Source organism: Haemaphysalis longicornis, unplaced genomic scaffold (assembly GCF_048455015.1).
Source record: "Haemaphysalis longicornis isolate Haplotype H1 unplaced genomic scaffold, Haemaphysalis longicornis Haplotype H1 scaffold_9, whole genome shotgun sequence".
In the NCBI taxonomy this organism is placed as follows: domain Eukaryota; kingdom Metazoa; phylum Arthropoda; class Arachnida; order Ixodida; family Ixodidae; genus Haemaphysalis; species Haemaphysalis longicornis.
This window is the reverse complement of record NW_027526460.1, coordinates 46747968-46771946: the sequence shown is the minus strand read 5'-3', so window position 1 is coordinate 46771946 and position 23979 is coordinate 46747968. Positions and strand designations below refer to the sequence as shown.

At 49.2% G+C, this 23979-nt stretch overlaps 1 protein-coding gene across 1 annotated transcript in view; it reads left to right on the top strand.

Moving 5' to 3' along the window:
- Nucleotides 1-23979, top strand: part of LOC144153168 (uncharacterized) — a 191382-nt gene that overhangs the window by 15575 nt on the left and 151828 nt on the right. The window contains exons 2-4 of the mRNA XM_077684816.1: nucleotides 6291-6348; nucleotides 17484-17690; nucleotides 20605-20696. Of these exons, the coding sequence (XP_077540942.1) occupies nucleotides 6291-6348; nucleotides 17484-17690; nucleotides 20605-20696 (357 nt within the window). The remainder of the gene's footprint in view (nucleotides 1-6290; nucleotides 6349-17483; nucleotides 17691-20604; nucleotides 20697-23979) is intronic.

Genomic DNA, 23979 nt, shown 5'->3' with positions numbered 1-23979 from the left:
TCACTGTACAGTGCAGAACTAAATGGCAATCATTTGGCCAGCATATTTTAACAGATCTCGAAATCATTATCGCCGAAGTCGCCGGTGGCAGAACTTGAACGCGACACATTTTATCGTTATGCATTTTGGGTGGCCTACATCACCCACAGCTTGCGAGGCTCGATTGTTTTATTTTCCCTTCGGGGGAACTGCCTAGCATACGTGCTCATTGGTTGATTTGTCTTTGTTTGTATAAATGTATGTTCCGTCAAGCGTAATGTGTAAACCACGCTACTAGCACCGTGATGAGCTAGGCATTTCGCCTATTGTTACGAATGGGCCAGCGCCGCAGTACTTCCCCGCATCACTCCTCGGCTGTGCGGCGAAGCCACTCGTGCGCCTTCGAAAACAGGCGCAATCATGTCGGCAACAAGTTGCGACAAAGCCTCGTCAGACGCTTCGCTCTCTGCGCATTCGGCGGCTGTCTGCACGGCTCGTCTCCACGCTCTTCAAGGACACAGAGGCAGGCCCCGGTGATCGCAACGGAGTCCTCCTCTCCCCCCTCTCTCGGACTCAACGTGCCCGAGGCTATGAACAGCTTACGAACTCTGGAAAGAGTGTAGTGCGTGTTCCAGCGTGTTGGCGTTTGACCGTTACCGCTTTCGGGTATAAATAGAGCTCCCAAGCGTTGTAAACCATTCCCCTGTTCTGTGCCATTCCTGTTAGAGCAGGGAATCGATGTTGTCGCTCTGTTCGAGTCCTGTATTGTAACCTCGCCCGTCGGGGCATTGTTCTTTGGCTTCGGCTCACCTCTCGCTATGAAGTAAACAGTTACGTTAGCCTACGGCTTCTGGACTTCTTCACGGCTGCAACAGCGGCTGGCCGCTCGCATCATACACGCTACCACTCGTATGTCGGAGGCCACGGAGCTCGGATCGGGTGCCCCCGCCCGGTCGCAACAACTGGTTGGCAGCGGTCGGATGGCAACTTCGTAACACCTGAAGCCAGCGGTGCGAGACCCAACACCACGGACGTCAAGGCGGCTTCGGACTTCGCAGAATTCACGGCGGTCAAGGGTGAGTGCGGGACTTTTCTTCACTGAGTTTTACCAGGCTGCTGAGGATAGCTGGTAGGGCGTGTTTTTGTCGCGTGGGTTATTCGCGCAAAACATTTTTGGAGCAGTGGGAAAGCAGTACTCTAGACCGGCCATGAATTTGAAAGCGTTGAAAAAACCGCAGTTGTTGGAGCTTGCAAAAGAGTTGCGCATGGATGTTACGGACGCACTGAGAAAGCCAGAGCTGATACAGGCTATACTCGCTGTTGGCGCTGACGATGACGAGCTGTCTGATTGCATTGAGACCATCAATGGCAGGGAGACCGCGAAACGTCAGGCTGCCGAGGCAGAGGCTAAACGTCAGGCTGCAGAGGCTGAGCGCCAGCGTGAGGAACGCGAGAGGCAGAAACAGGAAGAACAGGAGGAAAAGAGACGAGAGCATGAGCTCCTACTCGATCGAGAAAAGCGACAGCATGAGCTGGAAATGAAGCGTCTAGACGTCCAGGCGTCTCGACCTAGGCGTGAGAGTGACAGCAGCGCGCCAAGCGTACAGTCTGCGGCGACTGAGCGACCTACGTTGCGAATGTGTGACCTAATGCGACCCTACAAGGTAGGAGAAGACATCGGTCTTTTTTTGGTCAACTTCGAGCGTACGTGTGAGAGGGCCCAGTTTAGCCGAGACTCATGGCCGCAAAAGCTGCTTACGCTTTTGCCAGGTGAGGCATCCGACGTGATGGCCCGCTTGCCAAAGGAGGAGGCGGAGGACTATGAGAAAGTCAAGTCTAGCCTCCTGCGTAAGTACAGGCTGTCAGCAGAGGCGTTTCGCCAGAAGTTCCGTGAAGCCGAGAAAGCCAGGGGCGAGTCGTACTCTGAGTTCGCCTACAAGCTGAGGGCAAACATGGAAGAGTGGCTCAAAGAGGCAAAGGCCTTCGGAGAGCACGACAAGGTAGTTGAGTGCTTCGGTCTTGAGCAGTTTTACCGCCGCCTACCTGAAAACCTGAGACTCTGGGTGCAAGATAGGCCAGGGGTAAATACTGTGGATAAGGCAGCTCAACTAGCCGACGAGTTCATCGCACGTCGAGGTGCGCAGGGGCCGAAAGACGGCCAAAAAGAGTTCAGGCCGAGGCCTGATAAGTTAGGGCCGAAAGGCAGAGCTCCCTACGAAAAGAGCGGAGCAAAAGTGACCGAATCCGCGAATAATGAAACGGGCTCGGAAAACGAAAAGAGCGCAAACGCAGAGGCACAGCGCCGAAAAAAGGCTTTCGAAGCGCGCAAGCAGTCCGCGTGCTACAATTGTGGCGAGACAGGGCATTTCGCAGTTAGTTGCAAAAAGGGCAAGCTTGTCTTTCACATAGTACACCAGAATGAGGAGAGCAGACAACTTTTAGAGCCCTACGTACGCGAGCTTGCAGTTAACGGCAAACCGTGCCGAGTGCTTCGCGATTCCGCAGCAACAATGGACGTGGTCCACCCGTCCTACGTCGAACCGCACCAATTCACGGGCGATCGCGCGTGGATAAAGCAGGCCGTAGAAGCGCAAAGCGTGTGTCTTCCGATCGCCAGGATAACCATCGATGGTCCCTTCGGAAAGCTCGAAACCGAGGCCGCTGTCTCTCCCAGCCTTCCGGCGCAGTATCCGTATCTTTTCTCGAACAGGTCCGATCAGCTGCTGCGCGAAAGGGGACTCGTTTTCGGGGAAGGGATAGTGTTCGCGCTGACGCGCTCGAAGGCTCGCGAACTCGGAGCGAAGGCGGCGGTTGAAAGCAGGAACGATTCGCGAAGAAAGGAGCTCAAGGGAGAGAGACTCCAACGGGAGAACAAGAACCTAGAGCACGAAATTCAACTCTTGCGCGAAAAAGCGAAGGTGAGAAACCCAGAGTTAGAATTGTTGCTTGAAAAAGACCTCGTTGTGGAGGAAAGCACCGTGCCAGCGCTGCCAGTAGCAGACTCTCCGGAGCGCGAGTCGGAGGCGACGGTTGCGGCCGAGCAGCGCGTCAAGGTTGCTGAGAGAGATAACGACGGCACATTAGCTCAGACTGGCGGCAGAGGGCAGTGCGTGTCCACTGAGTGCGATAATGTGCCGGCGTTTGTTGTAGAGATCTCGGCGGAGTGTTCGGACGGTTCAAATTCGCGGGAAGCCTTGGGAACGGCTGCTGACGTGAACGTTAACACTTCGCGAGATAGCGACGTTTCGCAGGAATGCGTAAACGATGAGGTTTCCGAGACGCCGCACGAGTCCGCTGAAACGGAGGTTGTTCCTTCGGACGGTAGCACAGAAACGAGCGATGTGGTGGCAAAGCCTGCAGTCGAAGCAGCGAGCGGTTTGCACAGCTCAGCTGGGAGTCATGACGATCTCGCCACTGAGCAAGCCGATTCCGTCCTGCCAACAGCTCAGGTAGCTGACCTCGAGCAACAGCCAGCCGAGCTCGTAGAGATTCAGGTGTCGCGGGCGGCTGAGCCGTCTTTTGAGACAGGGCAGCTTGGATCTAGCGTAGCCTTGACAGCCGCAAAACCGAACGAAAACACCCTTCGGTGTTCGCTTGCTGAGGCTGTCGCCGAAAGCGCTAGGGACAACGAGGTAGTGACTGCTCAAAGCTACCAGGTGCCTAATAAGCACGTCGTGCCCTTTTCACTCCAAGTTGATGCTCCCGATGATAGGCCAACATCGGCGGAGCTAGTTGAGGTTGCGGTGTCGACTGCGGCTGAGTCGAAGTCGGGAACCGACCAGCCTAGAGCAGAGAACGTAAACGCGTTCCGGCGTTTGCTTGCCGAACGCGTTCGTAAAATGGCGAGCAACGAGGAGATAGCAAAAACGTCCGCGGGTACTTGCGGTGCGTGTTTCAGTGCGGGCACGCCAAGGGGCAAAGCCGTGAGCTCGCATCGCGCCGAGGGAACGCCGCCTCCAAGGAGTGCGCGCCTAACGTATGAACGGTGGAAAATCTCGTTCGCTCCTCCGCGCGCTCGACCTTTGTCGAACAAGACGACCGGTGTCTTTTCACGCGGTCGCAGCAGTCTCTTTCAGAGAACGGGCGCACCTAAAGTGCGATACAAGGGGAAAACTCGGAGCAATGACGAGAGCTCGGATCGCAGCTCTCAGCGCGAGAAGTGGCTTGTAGACGCCTGACTTTCTCAATTTCATTGTTTTTCCTGGAACAGGTTTCGCCCTTTACGATTACATTTCTTTTTGTGTGGGACATTTCCAATCACGCGAAATGTCACCTTTCAAGTTTGTCACTTGTCTAAAGTACTGCTGGGCAAAAATATAACTAGAGTAGTTAGTTATTCGCGTACTTTTTCGCAACTAAAAGCCTGGTAGATCTTCAGTGTTGATTTGTATTCGCACTTGCCGGCGATGCGGTTGTGTCTTCCTGTGTTGTTCTGTTGCTTGCCTGACCAAGCCAGAGACGTTCTTGGGGAGCCACTACTCGTCCAGTGACCCGCCCGGTGAAGCTCCAGCACGGTGTCGTACAGCCAAGGCCTGGAGTCGAGCGTCTGCCGAACACTTCACTTCGACAGCATCCCTCCGGACAACGGTTGCAGACCCTTATCCATCGGGATCTCGGACCCCCGGCGGAGAAGCTGTTACGAATGGGCCAGCGCCGCAGTACTTCCCCGCATCACTCCTCGGCTGTGCGGCGAAGCCACTCGTGCGCCTTCGAAAACAGGCGCAATCATGTCGGCAACAAGTTGCGACAAAGCCTCGTCAGACGCTTCGCTCTCTGCGCATTCGGCGGCTGTCTGCACGGCTCGTCTCCACGCTCTTCAAGGACACAGAGGCAGGCCCCGGTGATCGCAACGGAGTCCTCCTCTCCCCCCTCTCTCGGACTCAACGTGCCCGAGGCTATGAACAGCTTACGAACTCTGGAAAGAGTGTAGTGCGTGTTCCAGCGTGTTGGCGTTTGACCGTTACCGCTTTCGGGTATAAATAGAGCTCCCAAGCGTTGTAAACCATTCCTGTTAGAGCAGGGAATCGATGTTGTCGCTCTGTTCGAGTCCTGTATTGTAACCTCGCCCGTCGGGGCATTGTTCTTTGGCTTCGGCTCACCTCTCGCTATGAAGTAAACAGTTACGTTAGCCTACGGCTTCTGGACTTCTTCACGGCTGCAACAGCGGCTGGCCGCTCGCATCATACACGCTACCACTCGTATGTCGGAGGCCACGGAGCTCGGATCGGGTGCCCCCGCCCGGTCGCAACACTATGCATGTGCCGCTTGTATACGGCCGCTCGGCTGTTGTTTAGGCAAGAAGTACAAATATTACCAAACAACTGTCACAGAGGCGCGAAAAGTTGGCGGCTTCGCTTAAAATGCAGCCACTGAACCTGTAAAAGATGCCTAATTCATCCTACAGCACTTGCTTGTAGTATCTGCCGGCTGGTGTTGCATACATGGAAAGCGCTGAGAGCCACGTACTTGGCTTATCGCTCTCCGGCGACCCTCTCCCTCCCGTGGCATGTCGCTTCAGCTTTTCGCAATGCTCCACAGCTTTCTCAAACGTTGCTCTCGCGCTTTCCACGTCCTTTCACTCTCCACATGACCTTCGCCTTTTCAACACACCTCCTCTTATGTTCCGCATCTCCAGTTGTCCTCTCCACTTCACCAGCCGTATCAGCGAGGGCCGAAACCACAGCCTCCGCTGCCACTAAATGCAGGCCCTGTTGCCTACGAAGGTTCCGAGTTTTTTAGTGCATCTATAGAACTCGTCAATAAATTAGTCTGTGTATATATAGCGTCTTTACGTAATACTAGGGGTCGCATTGGTTGAACAAGCGTGAATAGATTGGAGAAGACCTACGCAGTCGGCTCGAACGAGACGGGAGAGCAGCATGTTGTAATTTTTAAGGCTCGAGGGGTTGTAGGAGAGTTTAAAGCTACAGAAGGTTGCAGCATTGAAGTATCTTCGCGTAGTATCATTGTCGGCGCGCATTGGACATGCCGCCGACTTTCCAAACGCTCGCTTAGGGTTGCTGCCATAGTAGTTTTCGGTTGGTAGGGATGGCATCCTTCCACGGAATTTTGATAAGCACGGCTGATGACCACGGCAGCTGCACAATGCCTAGCGCCCACGGAAAATCACTCATTGAGCAGAGGAATGTGCTCACGCTAAAAAATGTGCCCCACCGAGTGAAATAGTGAGAGTGATTCTTTTGAATAGACGTAATGGCAGCAGCGGAAATATAGAGGGCTAGCCGATTCTTTTACCCTACTCTGTATGCACTTGTAGTCTAATCGGAAGCGCACTGCATTTTATTTTTCAGGTGGTCAACACCTACTGGCTCTTTTACTACGGACTTTACGGAAACAGAAGAGCCGAAGGTAAAACTCTGGAATCGTCGTTTCGAGCACATCACGCTCAGCGCAATTTAGCTTTATTGATACCGACAAGATAGTGGCCCGCATTTCCATTCAAACGCCGAAAGCTTTCAAAATAAATAAATGCCTCGAGTGGCGCGCCAGTTGAGGGGCGCTTGCGCTCAGCGATTTGTGTAGTGCATACAACACTACATATACGTTTAACGGGGTGCGTGTTAGGAGAGTCTTGGCTTCCTCAAAAATCTTTGGCCACATGATGTTGATATCAGCCAGATAACCTCTGCGAGATCGACCTACACGTGGGACGGCGACACACAGCTAGTATGGATGCTCCGCTGGTTGTGAGTGTGTGAATGTACGGCGCGTCGTGTCTATTTCCCGGGTTATGTGCGCGTCAAATATGCATAGGCAGGACCAATGCGCGGTTATTCGGTTCCTCAGTGGGCAATGCGCTTCACAGAAGCGACAAAAAGCAGAAGGACGCCTACACTTGTGTGTCTTAAGATGTGGCCCCGAGAGCGTGTGGCTGCGAGGGGTAGCTGAGGGAGCGAGAATGAAATTTTCACTGTTACAAAATGTGTATTGCGTGAGCGGGCAAGCACTTGGCATCGTGGCGACATTTGCCGTTCGGCACGCCGAGCTTTGGGCGTTTCGGAAAGTGGTGGAGATAAGGAAAATAATTCCCAAATTCTTGTTATTAGACGTTATTAACTTGGTAAAATTTGTAACAAGACTCATTTTCTTTCGCTTTTGTTCATAATCCAGATCTTTATAACCCAGGCCCTCAAATTAATTTCTTATTGCCTATCAATTCTTGCTGGTCCCCAGAGAAGCAATATTTTTCAAGCAGGCAACACGTAACTTTGAAAGCATAATAAGCACGCAGTGGCAAAACCATGTTACAGGAATAGCTAGAGCTACTATACTGATCCTAACATTGGCGTCGACACTTTTCTCAGTAATTAATGACGTAACAAGTTCCTGAATAACTAGGCGTCAGTTTTTTTTTTGTTTACGAAATGTGGTGTTAGTATTTACGTTAGGTATTTACTGTCGTAGAAGGCACAGATAAAATTTAAGTGTTTGAATCTTTTATTAAATTTCTAGTTTTTCGATTCCACGATTTAGTTTTGTCTGTGGGACTGCCGGCGCTTCTGGCGGAGCGCAGAAAACACATGCGCCAAATGAAAAACATTGACAAGTATTGTGTGTTACTGGAGACGCGTTCCACGCTGTGTTCCGCAAAGGTGAAAAAAGGAGGTCCGAAATATGTCAGACAGGCTTCGCAGCCCGAAGTAAACCTATCTCTACTGGGTTATTGGATCCACCACTTCGCTCGCGCTGAAAGGCGCGCGCAGACAGTCTGCGGACGCGCCCCTGATTGCGAGACAGGAATCAACAGAGCTTTCGTGTGCGCGCATCGCGTGTTTCTCTATTTTAAAACAAAGCTGTATACATCTACCCTCAACGGTTTCTTCGTCGTGGGCAAAAACACCAAGGCGCCCAAGCCTCAGACGTCCAGCGCATACGTCAGGCTAATCAGGCAGAATTCGTTGAAGGAAACCACAAAACAAGCATCGAAACCGCATTATGGATGATAAGGCGCCTGTGAATTATATGAACCCCACCCACTTGTGTTCCTGGTAAAGATTGCTAGCAGATTATCTTTGAAGGCTAGGCAGGACTAGTGCCACTAAATAAAGCCGTTCTTGCACAAGACGCCGGAAGCATGCGTCAGGTTAGACGGGACCCGTCATTTGCTGCATCTTCAAAAACACACTTCTGCTGCTGAAATGATATTACACGCGTTATCTTTGATGCACATTCGGAACGACGTCGGTCGTGCCCAGGGTGTCGAACCGGAACCGGAACCGAACCGAAAACCGGAACTGAACCCGAATTTCCACCCGGAACCGGAGCTGAACCGGAACCGTATTTTTTCCGCCATTTTGGAACTGAACCCGAACCGGAACGAATTGAAGGAACCGTTCCGAACCGGTTCCGGGGCTTCAAAACTGTAATTTCTAGTTTTCGATTATGGTGCCACCTTTTGTTTGAAGATATTTTTACCACTCGCCCGACAGCACCACAAAATATTTTACATAGTCTGCAGTAGCACAATAACCCACCAGGTTCTCTGCTTATTATTACCCTCATTTAATGTAAAGTTGACCATATATGCTATCAGATTGCTTTAGATACTGATTAGCACCCTCAGTTTCCTTTTTCATTCAGAAAAAGGTAAGCTAGAACGTATATTCCGAAGGAGCACATTATAGATTGTTCCTCATGATTTCTATCGGCATGGTGTTTAGTATTGTGTAAACTTGTTAATGTGTTGTTATTTTAGGGCATTCCTGCCCCCTTGTGAAAGCATTCAGGGATATTATCAACAATAAATCCATATCTATTCACTCATTTTAGTTTGAATAGGCAGTTATATAAAAACAGCGGTGAGACAAACAGTCCCAGTTCTCCAAGTCATCGGCACCTTTTCTTGTAGAGTGCCGTTGTGTACCTTCTGCTCTCAGAGAGCATGAGAACTGAAAAAAAATGGAAGTCTTTTTAATTTCCACTTTCAAAGTAGATGCGACCGAATTTCTGTATTATCGCGAGTCTTCTCTACCTTAAAGTTAAGGGTAGCATGAAAAAAAGTCGAATAATGCGGATTAGCAGGTAGACTGGAGTGGATTTGTGAGATGAGTGGATGAGCTAGTGAGAATTAGTGGGATTGGTGTGTTGATTAATTTGAATTAGAGGAATTAGAGGGTCGGTTAAGGTGAACTAGAGGGTCGTACCAACCACGATGCCTTTGTGGTCCTTGGTATTCGTAAATATTGCGGCGGTCTCCTTCTCGACCAATCAGAAAATTTAAATTAAAACTGGTCAGCCTAAATTTAACTGGGTACGCAGACAATGACAAGAAACGAAGCGCAAGTTTCGCAGAAAATAGCCGGAAAGTTATGTGACGACCACCTAAATGCTATAAAGTGCCTTTCTTTAAGCACGTTTTGCGCTGTTACATTGTTTCTAGTGTAAGAGTGACATCTCGAACTGAAGTTATAGTAGATAATTACCTAACGCATATTTTATACTCATCCAAGCGTTTTCAAAACAAATATACAGGGTGCTACGACGATAACTGGAAAGTTAAAAAAAAATATCGTGAGTGAACCGCTGCTCGGTTCGCGCTCAAACTTCACACAAAGGTCGCATTTTGTGGTCTATTTTGTTTGACACCAAGAACAACGACGGCACTTGCCTGGTTACTTTGAAAATAAGTAGAAACGATTTTCGCCTATGGGAAAATGGCAGCCGAGGAAAATGGCGGTCTCAGGGTCCCAAGCTGTGTCGAGTGCCTGAGACCCTGAGACACCAAGTGGGCGGCTGCAACAAATCTACCCTAGAACCCCCTCTCCCCCCTTTCTTTAAAACCTCCACCGTTCTACGATGCTTTGGGAGAGACCCTTGGCCAGCTCAGGCCTCGAAGATCAGCTGCGCCTGATCTAAAGTGCTGTCGACTCGGCCCGAGATCAAGACGTCCTTGAATGAGGACGCCTCTCTGAAACTTTTCCTCGATTTAATTAAAGTTCATTCTCTGTCTCTCTCTACAAGCGACTATTACCACTGCTTGCAACCTCACTAAGTTACTATGTTTTCTTGGACCCAATAGCTGCCACCTGTAGCTGAAGTGTCATTAGCAAGTTGTAATCGCTGGTCAGTGAGCCCTTATCCTTCCTTCGAACCAGCATGTTACCAGATGGAAGGTGTGGAGAATGGCATCCAATTAAAGGCCACCTGCAACAGTTTACAGTACAGGCTGACGACGACGCGGGACATTTTTCGACTTCTACCATTGCTAATGTTCTCGTGTTAAAGCTAAAACGCCGTTGAAATTGTGGATAAGTAAAAAGCATAACAGACCAACCAATTGTTTTAAATGTGAAATTTTTTTCCCTCGCCGTGCGAAAATATGTGCGCGCGCGCGTGCATGCGTCGACATCTCATTTTAACAAAATAGACAGCGGGCGCGTAGCCTCTTTGCTACCCAGATAAGTTTCCTGCCCCAAAAAGAGGCTTCCCGCTTGCCAGTAAACTACCTGTCTGCCTGCCTGCCGGCCAGCCAGAACATTCCGGCGAGGTTGGAGGATTTGGAGACGAGGGGCGGCCCACCGGCTAGGGGGGGGGGGGGGGGTGGAAGGGCGCGAAGCCGCTCCACGGAGACACTCCAGAGTACCAAAAAACGATGGTGTATGGACGGGTCGTCTGCTTAGTGGACGAACGGGGCAATGGACATCCTGAAGGGAGGCTGTACATTGCCAGAAGGTTCTGGCGAGAAAGCCACACCAAGGAAGATGAGGAGGAGGAGTCGGAGGCACCGGGGCACTGCCAACTGATCAGGAGGCTACACGCTTGCCTTCCATAAGACTGAGGCAAGGATACATCTTTTGGAAACGAGGTGCGGCCCGTCACTCGTCGGCGAGGGGAGTGGATCCCAAGGCGGTACAGTGACGGCTGAGTAGAGCCACATTTTAGAGCGCAACTTTTAAGCGCCCGCTCCTGTGGTTTCGCGTACTCCCTTAGCGTCGCCCTCGCTGTAACCGAGAGAACGAAAAGGCTACCGAAGGTAGAATAAGCATTAAAGCGGGGGATGAAAGTACGGCGAAAGTGTGAAGGGAAGGGACATGTTCGCCGGTGGCGACGCACAACGAGATAACGACAGAGTATAGCGTGCGCAGTCGTGCGTTCGCAGATGACGCGATAGGCTTCCTGAGACGCAGCAGCTATGCGCCGTCGCCGAGGAAGCTGCAGTTCGCGCCGCACTAAAATTTCGCATTAGCGAGTATCGTAATTGTGAGCCATTTTTTCGTCAAGAAAACTACAGGATATAAAACTGCGGGTTTCTGAGCCAAGAATAAATTTAAAATAGGTTCTACAAATCAGTTAAACCAAATAAATAAAAATAGACCTGCGGCCATAAAGACTACTGATTTCACCTGCACACACATATGCAGCCTTAAGTGTCCCAGCGAACCCTTTATTTCGTTTCAGTTAGTGTTGTAATCGATGACCTACCATAGAAAACAATTTGCAGTGGATTCTACAGTTCAACCTTCAACGCTTCAACGCTTTCTATAAACGTTTTCACTCTTTACGTCGCTTCTTGAAGCGCTGAGAAATCTATAGTCATTGCGCAGCATTGGGCGGCACTCCGTGATTTGCACGTCGCAGCGGATACGCCTTCGTTTCTGCTTTGCTTTTGCGACCGTCTTTTTAAATTGGCTATCAAGTGCGTTCTTTGATGTAATTTAGGGAAAGCCGGCAAATAGCCGCTACACCCCTGTAATGACGTAATTCCAGCGGTCGAAGAACGCAGAGACTGGGAACAAGAGATAAATATTGTGAGCAAGTTTCTAAGTTCTCTTATGGACATAGAGCAGTAATTTTTGTCTGAGGTACTTCGCGACCCCGTAACATAAGTACAGGATGTGTTGGTTGTCTATGTTCTGCAAGCATTCAAGATTTGGAAAAAAGTTGACAAAAGTATTTAGGGTCCCTTTAAGTTGGCCAAAGCAAAACATTTCCACAAACAAACCTACATTATGACTTCATTTTTATACCGACGTCACAGAGAAATGAAAACCAAGCGCACAAAAAAAGCAAAAAAACTCATGCCTTTTTTTCCTGAACCCGTTCGAACCCGTTTGAACCGGTTCGAACCGGTTCGAACCGGAACGGAATGGTGCTCCGGAACAGAACCCGAACCGAACCCGAAAGGCTTGAACCCGAACCCGAACCGAACCCGAAAGAATACCGGTTCGACACCCTGGTCGTGCCCAGGCGCACAGCAGGGAGGAGAAGCGAAGCCTACAGAAGTTGACCGACTAAAACGCATGAACAGCAAAATGGCCGCGCCCATGAAACGTCGCAGTGTAAGCAAATGTCGCGTGATGCGAACTAACCAATGATCAAGGCGGCGGCTCGGAACAATAGAGGAAAAGTGTGTCGATACTATGTAACCTTATCTAGTGACACTACCCATGATCAAGCGACAAGCCCTCCCATACGACGAGAAAGATTTGATACCTTCCTCCATCACCATTTGTAGTGGTTTACAACAGCTTTGCCGGACATCCACTTTCGCAGGGTGGGATGGCGACCAATTTTTATTGCGTTCCTGGAAACTCATTAGGCGCGGCGTTTGCATAGACTAGTCTTTAAACCCCGGTCGCGGGTTCGATTCCCGGCCGCGGCGGCCGCTTTTCTGATGGAGGCGAAAAGCGAAAACGCCCGTGTGTACGAGATTTCGGCGCACGATAAAGATCCCCAGGTGGTCAAAATTAATCCGGAGCCCTCCACTACGGCGCGCCTCATCGTCTGCGTTGCGTCGGCGCGTTAAACCCTACAATCAATCAATCAGTCTTTAAACCCTCGCCTAGTCACGCGGTTCTCTTGCACTGAACCACAGCCACATACAGCCCAGCCGCCGCTGGACGATAAGGTGCAGGAAAAATGGCCAGTTCACCCTCGATTACTCACGTGGTACAGCAGCGGCTGAGCTTCGAACAGGCGAGGCGATAAGAAAGGAGCAGCTTGCGCACCGGCAGCTCAAGACCTCTGCGCCGCGATGAATGACCCTGAAATGTGAAGCCTAGTAGAGATTTGCCGCTAAAATGAGTGACATTTCACTTCGCAAACACAGAATACACACACAAACGTCGAATGTTTTGTAAATGCCTCGACTGCACAGTTTGGCGGCTACAACCACGGAATTCTATGGGGCAGAATCATGCACTCCTGCTTATCAAGCGTTCTCCAATAGGCCATTGCGGGTTTGCGCTACACTATGTGTAACACTTCGCTTAGCTTCAAAGTACGTCCGCATCAATATGTATATGGCACATGATTCTTGTGGTCGAGCCTCGTAGTACTTGCGCTATGATTTATTTATTTATTTATTTATTTATTTATTTATTTATTTATTTATTTATTTATTGATGCATGGATGGATGGATGCCCCAGGACTGTCGTAGTGACGTGCGCTGAAGTAGCATACATGCCTGTTCCTATTTTAAATCATTGGCGACAGGCCACTGTGACTGTGAGCAACTATGTGGGCAGGTGTCACATTGTTAGAATATCGACTTGCAGTAACTGCCAGGTATGTTCCGAATCGTCGGAGTTTAGGCCTAAAGTTTCGTTTTAGGTCTGTGGGCGTCATTTACTACCTGCGGGATAATCGGCTTTTCAAACCCATGCGAGGGCGATCATAAAGCTCCGCATTTCAGCGCCTCAAACCATGCAACTGCCGTTGGTTGTGTAGTTTCGGTCTCAACAGTGCTCGCAGCCTGAGGTACCTTGAGTACGACGAGTACTTTTGTGACGGGTACCGGTGGACGACATTTAATGTGAAAGCTGGACGTTACGCCTAACTTTAAGTAAACTTCAGGTTGTGCCGCACGATATTTTAAACCGCATAACACCCATTGCACGTCAAGTTGCAAGTACCCGTTGACGTCCTTAGAGGTCAAAGCGAGATAGAAAACCAACTTTCTGCTAACTGTCGGCTGTAATCCGCTGATCCGGAGCCTAAGCCGAACGTTTCGTGTTGAGGTCTTATATGAACCGGTACCCTCATGATGTTTGTACCAATGGGCAAGGCTATACGTTACACCGCCAAGCTTGACAGAAAGCCTAGGCGTTGTATGCTTAGGTAAACCTCAAAGTTTATCGTTGCGACACGCCAGGGAACGGTATACTCATTGTACGTCACGCTGCGGGTACCGGTTGATGCTATGCCTCAAAACGTGATTAGGCCTGATGTCTCGTGACGCACTTTTGCGTCACTTCTCCCTCTACTGCGAATCAACGTTATCACAAGCGAGATTTTAACTGGCATATACAAGAAGCCGAGAGCGGCGGAGTCCGGACTCTCTTCTGGGCTGGTGTTCTCTGGATATGCCATGTGTAAACCGCGCATTATATGGAACGTCACTATAAATTCTCGCCACACAGTTTCCCTGGAGCTTCCCCACCTGAGGAACACTCGCTAGGACTGAGCCTCGCCAGAAATAAGTTTTTCTCTTACACGCTACTTTAACGTGTGTTGGGACGCGGGCCACATCCCCGCTCAATGGAAAACGGCCAAAGTCACCACCATCCCCAAACCCGGCAAAAAGCTCCAAATTGAAAACCTGTGTCCAATTTTCCTCACCTCGTGTGTAGGAAAACTCCTGGAACATTTCAGCCTCAATAGGATCAACACCTACATGGAAAAAATTGCCCGCGTGTCTGTCCTTTTGTTGCGAATGTCGACAAAAGACGATAGCCTTTATCGACTTTTGCCAAGTAAATACCTCCCTTCGCTTTCCCGCTCCCCTCTCATGTTGTTCCTCTTGCGTTACGCTCCTCCCAAGGGAAAGACGCCAAATGTTTGCTTAAATCATTTTAAATTTACAGCGTTCCACTGCTCTAGGCCGGGTGTCTCGATGGCAACGCTGCCGTACGGCCAAGACTCGCGTGAATCGAGGCGCCCTACTTCAACATTTACAGAACCGCGTTTCCCTACTCCACGTGCGTTGCAAACAGAACGTGGAACCTATCTAGTGGAACCTTTCGTAACTGTTGCCGGTTGATTCCTTAAAATGCCGCAAGAAGCTATAGCGGCGCGGGCGGCAGCAGGCGGTGGCGGAGTGAATTTTTGTTCTTCAGTTTATGAAGTATTTAATTTCGCAAAAATCAAGCATTTATGACTTTTTATAAAGGAACACTGCAAATATCACTTCTGTATTAATTTGTTGTCTTATATTTGCGTAATGTCTTGTTATTCTTCAACAATACTGACAAGTATGAACATTACAGCGGACTTAGACGGGTGGATTTAGCTGTGACTATATAAGACAATTGCGCCGGCATTGGTTTACTTTGGCCGGGTGGCTGAATCGAGTCACAGACAGACAGACAGACAACCAGACATACAGATGTAGCAAAATTTCTGGGTTTAAGTAGCCCAAGAAAGACTATCGTCTTTAAAACATTTTTAATACCCGCACAGCATGATTGGCTTTCGCCCCGAACTCTCCACACAGGATGTGGTGCTTCGACAGAAGCACGACGCTATTGACAGAGCGCACTCCTCGTCAACAGATTCCCATGCCGTCCTGGGGCTCGACCTCATTAAAGCCTCCGATAACGTCAAAAATTCGGCAATCCTAGAGAATCTCAACAGCCCGGGGGTCGGGAAGAGGGTGTACAACTACATTCGCAACTGCCTTACCGATCGAACAGCAACTATCACGATTGGCGGACTTAAATCAGACAAAATTCACCTAGGAAGCAAGGGAACCCCCCAGGGCTCGGTTCTTTCCCCCTTCCTTTTCAACGTGGCAATTATCGGTCTGCCCAATCTCCTCAATAGCATAGAAGAGCTCCAGCATAGTCTTTACGCTGACGACGTAACACTGTGGGTGTGCGGCGGCAGTGACGGTCACATTGAGGACACTCTCCAGCAAGCCATAAACACAGTCGAACAATACGTTGCACCCCAGGGCCTCAGCTGCTCCCCCAAAAAATCGGACCTTCTTATCTACCGTCCCACCAGTAGAGGGGGGAAATCTACTTCCACTCCCCCTTCAGTCCAACGTTTTGCCGCCGGTTCGCACCGCATTCTTATCCTACCGAGTATTCGCGTTATGGGACTTCGAATACAAGTGAATGGACACAATTCTGAATCCTTGCTAGCGCTCAAAAAAGTTGTGCACCAAACAGCCAGGCTAATATTCAGGATAGCTGGTCCCAACCATGGAATGACAGAAGCTAACCTCCTACGCATCGTACACGCCTTTGTAGTAAGTCGGGTGACGTACGCCACTCCGTACCTCCGGCTACAGAGGGCAGATGCAATTAAAATAGACGCTCTCCTCCGTAGAGCCTACAAGCGGGCCATCGGTCTCCCACTGAACACGCCCACCGAGCGATTTGAGGCCCTGGGCCTTACAAATAGTCTGGATGAACCAATCGAGGCTCAACGGCTGCAGGGCAAAGTACGGCTGACATACATACTCGATTTCGCTGGGTATAGCTCACCCCCACACGCGCTTACTAGTTTCGTGATCCCGTCAACAATAAGGGAGAATATTCACGTCTCTCGGCTCCCGTGTAACATGCACCCTATACATAACAAGGAGCGGCGGGAGGCCAGAGCCCGTGCCCTACAAAGACGCTTTGCGAAAGTCGAGTAAGCTGCCTACGCGGACGCGGCCGATTACGCTGGTCGCGAAGCAATGGCCATAGCGGTGGTCATCAATCAGGGTAACACCATCGCCTCCTGCTCTGTCCGCACGAGAGACGTGGTGGTTGGAGAAGAGGCAGCCATTGCTCTAGCCATGGTTTCCATCACAAAAACCAAGACAATCATTAGCGACTCCAAATCAGCAATTCTAAATTTCTCACGAGGACACATATCAAGGGAAGCGTCCGCAATCTTGATTTCTGGTCTTCACCTCGAAAACCAGGCAGGCAAGGTCAACTTAATTTGGACCCCCACCCACTCAGGCCGTGCAGGGAACGAGTCTGCGCACGAACCCGGCCGCTCGAGGCTTCGCCGACCGAGCGGACGGCACTTCCGATGCGGAATTAGTCCCAATGTCAGGCAGGGACAGGCTATTGTCAAGGTAATTAGCGTTCAGACCGGGCCCGCTTCCCACAGCGCACCCACCCCTCAGTAAACGGCAGTCGCTGGTCTGGCGACTCCTACAGACCCACTCGTATCCAAACCCACTTGTGTATAGCTACTGCTACCCAGGGCGCTACTTCCCTGAGTGTCATAGATATCAGCAACGAGCGGACCTGGCGCACATGTTATGGCAGTGTCCGCAGCGATCACAAATGGCCGCACAATCACTAACAGTGAGCAGTGGGCGACCGTGCTGATCAGCTCCAGCCCGGAAGATCAACTCTGGGCCATCCAGCTGGCTGAGGACGCTGCCAGAATTCAAGGGCTCACGGCCGACGACTAAACAAGGCAGCTGGCAAACTGAATAAAGTTTACTCTCTTTCTTTCTTTCTCTCTCTCTCTCTCTCTCTCTCTCTGGAATTTCTGCAAGAGTGCCAGTAGCCGCGCCTCTTCTCCCGTGCAGAACTCGCCAAGAATAACTGGAAACGACGTGTCGCCGAGGAACGGCAAAAAAACACGGCCCTTGGACTCGAGCATGGCCCGGAGGAAAAACATCTGGGGAGCACCACGACGAAGGGGCCGCAGGGCTATGGGACAGAGGTGCCATCGGACGTCACGAAGGAACCGCCGCAGAGCGCCACCATGCTGAACACACCAGAAGAAATTCCGGGTAAAACACTAATGCCTTCGCTGCACAGTGCGTTTACATTTGCGGCAAAAGAACCGCAGTGCTCTCTTACTGTTTGCATGTTTATAATTTTATATATTAGGAATATTTTGTCAAATAGCTACACAGTGGACGGTATTGCGTAGCCTGCAGCACTCTGGAGCTCACCGCCCAACTCAGCCGACATCTATGACAAATTAGTCTTTGAAAACGATCGATAACCTACAGACGATCTGGAAAGCCTTTCTAAAACTGTCGAAAATGCACACTTCACATAACGGGACATTGAGAGCACCGCAGGTACTTTCACGATCCACAGCTATCGATAGAGGTGTCGCCAGCTCAGCAAATTTCGACGAAACTCGCCCTCTTGGGACGGTGGCACAGGTTGCACTGGCGCTCCTTCGTTGCAGCCTGTATACTGAGGTTCACTGTGTCACAGTATATTCGCGTGGAGACGGATAGAGTTACCACAGCACCAGGTCTTATGCTATCCGTAATCGTCTAATTTCCCCGTTTTTGCATTCTCTCCTGAAGTTAAATAGGTGGCTGAATTCTCTTCCAGAAGTACGGATGGGGCTTAAAAGACTTAAAATATAATTAGGGGTATTAAATATTCGAGGAATTCAGTATTCAATGCGCAAGAATTTCAATCCGCAGTTTGAACGTCTGATATTAGAATTGAGGAATCGATGGGAACTTAGACAATAAAAAGCTTTTCCAAACCTGCGAAATAAATTTGTACTTACACTCGTCCCAGACCCGAAATCCTACTCTGTTGAAGGGAAATTTGAACAGACTGCTCGTTTACAAACGACTAATGGACTCTTTTGATATCGTAAAATCTACGTGATTTATTAAAATCTAGTAAGCCTAGGCCAAATTTTGATTTCTTACGGCCGATCGGCACGCATTTTCAAGGCGAAAGTGCACTCGAAAGTGCCGTTTTATTCGAACGATCTTTCCGTTGATTTGCTGATCATATATCACACGTACGTCTGTCTGTTATACGACAACGCATCGGCAAATATTTATACCTGAAACTAGCAGATTTGTTGCAAATTTGCCTTGTTTGAACCATTGAACACTTGGTTTTTTCAACTAGGTGCACCTTTAACGTACTTGCAAGTTATGCAAAAGACATATCGTGTTCCTATTGATTCTTCCGGGATAGTGCATCAAAGGCCCGTGTATTTTGGGGGGAGATACGCCTTTCAAAGAGCATTTTAGCGATTTGGTGTCACCTTCCACAGAATATTGTCGACATTTGTGTTCCGCAGATGTTAACATTCCCAGTTTCCTCGTTCAAGATTTCGAATTCTCAGAAACCACTGCAGGAAATTGATATTTGGCATGGAGCAGAAGTCCACTTGGACATGAACACTGTGAAGGAACTTTCCAGAACTCTAAATAGTTTTTTCCTTACTCGCTGTCAAAGGTTAGCGCCCATACATTTCAATGGGATAGTTTTCTTGACTCTGGAACGTAGTAGAGTTTAGCGCAGAACTTCAAATTCCGCACAATGCACGCTGTAGCCCTAGTATTAGCAGTGCCAAAATTCGTTAAATTACGCTAAATAACTGCAGAGTAATTACTTCTGAAAGAATTGCGATGAGCCGGAAAGCGGCACATGAAATCTAGTACTTATTTTGTTTCTGAGTATTTTCTGAACTGTATTTTTCAAATGTTCGCGGCTAATTGGTTTCTCTAAAACATCTGCCCTTATAGGTCGCTGCGAGCATGATAGAGCCTTTTCGGTGAACCGTTATTAATTTACAGAAAACTATATAAACAAATACACCAACAAACAAATTAGTAAAAGCTTAGCCGTGTAATTACAAGGGCCTGCGAGAGTAAGAGCCTTGAAGAACTATTTTAATTTAGTATATTATGAATGCTTCCGTACAACCTAGACTCAACTTAGTATAAAAATACTGTAGTGTTAAAACAAGCTGCCTGTATCGGTAATCTACAGGGTTCCGTACGCAGATATACCACTCTCTGAACCAGACGATGCATATTGATGCGTAAAATATCAAATTGTAAAAACTGATATAGCGACTCCATACGTATTAAAGCGAAGCTGTTTACGGCTATGATCCAGCAGACAGCCTCCGCCAATACACCAAGCTTGCCCAAGTATTTTCGGCGTATAGGAAAAAAAGTCCTGAAATACAAGCAAAGGTACCAGGGCTTCTATAGTTTCATACAGTACGGCTTATGTTGTACCTGGCAAAAGGGCCTTTCCAGCGATGCATTTGTATTCAAAGGTGAAGCCGCCTCGATAGGTATCGGTGTAAGCTTGGCCATTGTAAGCTGGCCTTCCCACATTGCGTGCCGCACAGTGAAGCAGGTCCGTTTACGTAGGAGGACCAGGAATAATGTATTATTTTTTTAGGGAAAGGGGAGTGCCCTGTGGCCTCAGTCCCGGCCGCCTTCAGGCTCCCCAGCAGCATGGTTTAGCCCCACCGTCTCCGCGTCTTTCCAGAGTAGTGTGTACAATCCTGGCCACGCGTGGCGTCTCTTTCTTCACTAACGTTGCGCAGTGCCACCCGCTTTTCGGTGGCCAACTGACGGTGCCATAGAGACGTGATTGTATCTACCCAGCGATCATGTGTGTTCTTTTTCAGTGAAGTAGAGATCGCGCCGTTGTCCTTACAATCGAACATAGCAAATCCGCAGTATAGGTAAGCCACAACATAGCAAATTCCACCAGAGCACAAGTTTCGCTGGACTTCCCTTTCAGAGCGTGGAAGGTAAAAAGCGGGCTTGATGCCTATAAGCGTAAATATTGTTGTCTTTAGCATCCCTTAAGCGTATTCTGGGCGACGTGTCAGAGCCGACAGTAGCATGGCTTAGCTCTGCTTAGCCTTGATAACAACGCCTACAGCGAGGAACAATTGTTCTTCCCCTGCAGTGAGTGGCTTCGTCTTCGACTTGATCTTCGGCACCGAGACTGCACTCAACCTGGTCTCCGACATTATGATGCAGGGAGCCCTGTACTCATGGGTACGTGTAGAGACGCAACGCATGTTTCGCGCTGCATATTGCTTTGACTGTACTGGCGGGGTAACCTTTCCCGCTACTTATGTCGACTAAAAATGTCCCCTAATTTCGCTGTGAACGTGGATAGGGAAGACAAACGAGGGCGAACCACGTTAGACTGAGAGGTAAAGAAAGTTGGCTTCGCTGCAATGCATAATAGGTAGACCGTTATTCTGTGGACCAACGGACGCGAAGAAATGCCGGGATTCGGTTTAATGCATCATTCCGTTAAAAAAGTAGCAAGCTCGAGATTTTGCCGGCAATACAGAGCGATCGGAAATACATTTGTTTTATTTGTGTGAGCGTTCTGTGTGCGCCTCCAGGACGTTTTGTAAGCATCACAGCGATACACTGACCACGGCCGCTGGATGAGGGCGCACACAAGGTGCGGCCTACCGCTTCGCGTGGACTTCAACGGGTGAGGGCGTGAGTGGCGGTGTTTACGTTTGCCGCTGCTAGACTCTCTCGCGGCGCTAGCTTTCGGGGACGGGTTTCGGAATGGAGCGGGGTGATCCCCTTGGGCGAGCCCTCGCGCTGACTGAAAGGGGCAGCCGGCGCACGTGATTTAAAGACCATGTAGTGTTTCTTAGGCTATCCAACCACGAAAACTGTCTGTCCGTATGTGTGTTTGTCTGTCTGCCTGTCCCTCGATTCAGTCGCACGGCCAGAAGTTAGAATAATTGATGAGTGAGACACAGGCAACCCATTTTCAATCTAAAAAACCTTAAAAGATGCTCTGTATTCTTCACCATTTTTAAGAAACGATAATATTCAATAAAAAGATAAAAGCACCCATAAGCTTTAAAGGGACCCTGCAACACTCTTCGTGCAGTGTAAGTAAACCTGCGGGACGTTTAGATTAGACTTCCAGGAACACCCGAGCCAAATATTACACGTGCACGTGAAGCGGTAAGCGCGCAAATCGCCGTGAAAGACGCGAAAAAACCAACCGCGCTCTCTTCAATTCTCCTCATTATGCACCCCTGGCATGGCCTCTACGACGTCAAACGGGCCATGGCTGTCCTGGCTGTCCTACTGGCTGTCGCTGGTCAACTTCGCGGCTAAATTCTGGCATTTCCTGTGACGATCAGGCGTCGTCGGCGCTGTGTATGAACCTCTTCTATGTCTGAACCTGTCCGCATGCTTTTGGTGTTTCTTTTGTTTTGAGTGCGCGCGGAGTTTGAGTGACGAACTAAATATTCCACTTTCAACGAGCCCACTCGACAACAAACATTTATTGCTCCAAAAACACCCTACCAGCCTGAGCGCTTGCTTGCGCGCAGGCCACCATGCCAGCTTTTTTGTGGCACCACACCGGAAATAGACCCGTCTACGTTGCGGGGAAAAGGACGAAACTCCCCGGCCTGTGACATATCGAAGGCCGCCGAACAGAACGCCGCCCCTTCTCCGGGTGAGAGCGCGCAGCTTTCGTCGTGTTGTCCGCGGTTGAGTTGAGAGGGAACATTTATGCGCGATTTTTCATAGCGCTTACTTTCGGTGATGGTGAACGGATTTTCATAATTCTTGCGGGAGGAGATTGCTGGGACAATAGACTTTACCCCAAAATACATTCCCAGTAGTCGATGGTAAGTGTTGCAGGGTCCCTTTAACTGTCCGAAAACGTCTCTTACACGCCACGCAGCACGTAACCGAGTTGCATTTTTACAGCCGACAGTTGATTAGTTGATGACAAATGCATCTTCAGCTGCATACACATGAAGAGGCATTTGTTGGGACTTTATTCCTCCAAACTTTTCTCGGGAAACGCGTTGTCGACAAACAGGAGAGCGAATAATATTTGCCAGTGACCGATTAAAGCTTGCTATGAGTACGCGGACACTTTTGATGCAAGAACATGTTCGGGGGGCAGAATGCGCACCTCATAAAGCTTGAATTCTGGACAGGATCGTTGAAAAGGGATTTAAAAAGACAGGCATATTGATATGCGTGTCTTTTGAAACTACTCCTATTGGCTCATGTCTTGCGGCGCATAGAGATTTAAGGTTGTATATAAAGAAAAATAAATACACCTTGCGGTTTTTAAGAGGCAGTGCGTACGGCCTAGTCTCCTGTAGCTGTTAAGCAACTTTGCGATACGATCTAGCGCTATAGATACATTCCCTCCGCTATTTCGTCGCCGATTTGAACCCATATGCATTTATCTCTGAAACTAACGCTCGGGGTCCCGGAGTAGTACTAGCGTGTGCCGAAATTAGCACGTTCTGCGAACATACTGTGCTTCAATTTGAATGAATTTTCGCGGCGTAGGGAAATGCACAAGTACGTTTTTAACATTTTGAAACCTACGCTAACCAGAAACATAATTGACCGGGCCATTGTAGGTATGGATGACGCGCAGTTTCACGGCCGCGCCTTTCCAGCAGCGATCTGCATAACTTTTTTTCTACAAGACGGAACGTTGTGAGAAAGGATGTAATTTGTTTTTCGTTTGGCGATTTATTATCATTTTGTGGAAGGGTAACTTTCCATGAATAGCTTGAGCAAGAGAGTTACATTCGTACTTCCCCAAGGGAATGTCGCGCCTTCGATAGGGCACTTCCCTAATTCAAATGACGCCTATGCCTTCTATTTAACCTGCTGACATGTACATTCGTTAGGAACGTGGTGAAGTCACCAGAGATTAAGGGATCGCGGGAAGTTGTGGAATCTTCTTCTCTCGGCACTCCTTCCGCACTTCAAATGAAGTGCTCCGCTTTGGCCTGTGACATGGAGGACGCCGACGACACCAAGGAACTTTCCGAAGTTATTCTAAAAAAAGTACTGCGACCCTTGCTGGGAACCTTGGCCGGGAATGTAAATGCGAGCGTGGATCGGCTGGTAAAGTTGGTGCAAGAACCACTGCCATGAGAACATGTTGAGGCTTTTATATCAAGTCGAAATTAAAATCGCTTTTCATTCAAGTGTATCATAGTAGTATTACTACATACCTGAACAACGTGTAATGAAGTCTTATGTGCGGCGAAATGAACACTAATTGTGCTGTTTTATTTAGTGCACGAGGAAAGACGTACACAAAAGTTAGCCATGTCGTAAAAACATCGAGATGGATCGGCACTCATGAATAACAAGCGCTGTCGCGAAAACATTAGTTGTGTTTGTCCGGCGTTTTATTATATTTCTCTGCAGTCGGAGCTTGCAGGCAAAACAGGAATCTCTACCGGGCGCGCAATCACTAAAAGCATGCAGGGCAATATGGAACGCAGCGGCTCAGCAATGCCAGTACTAG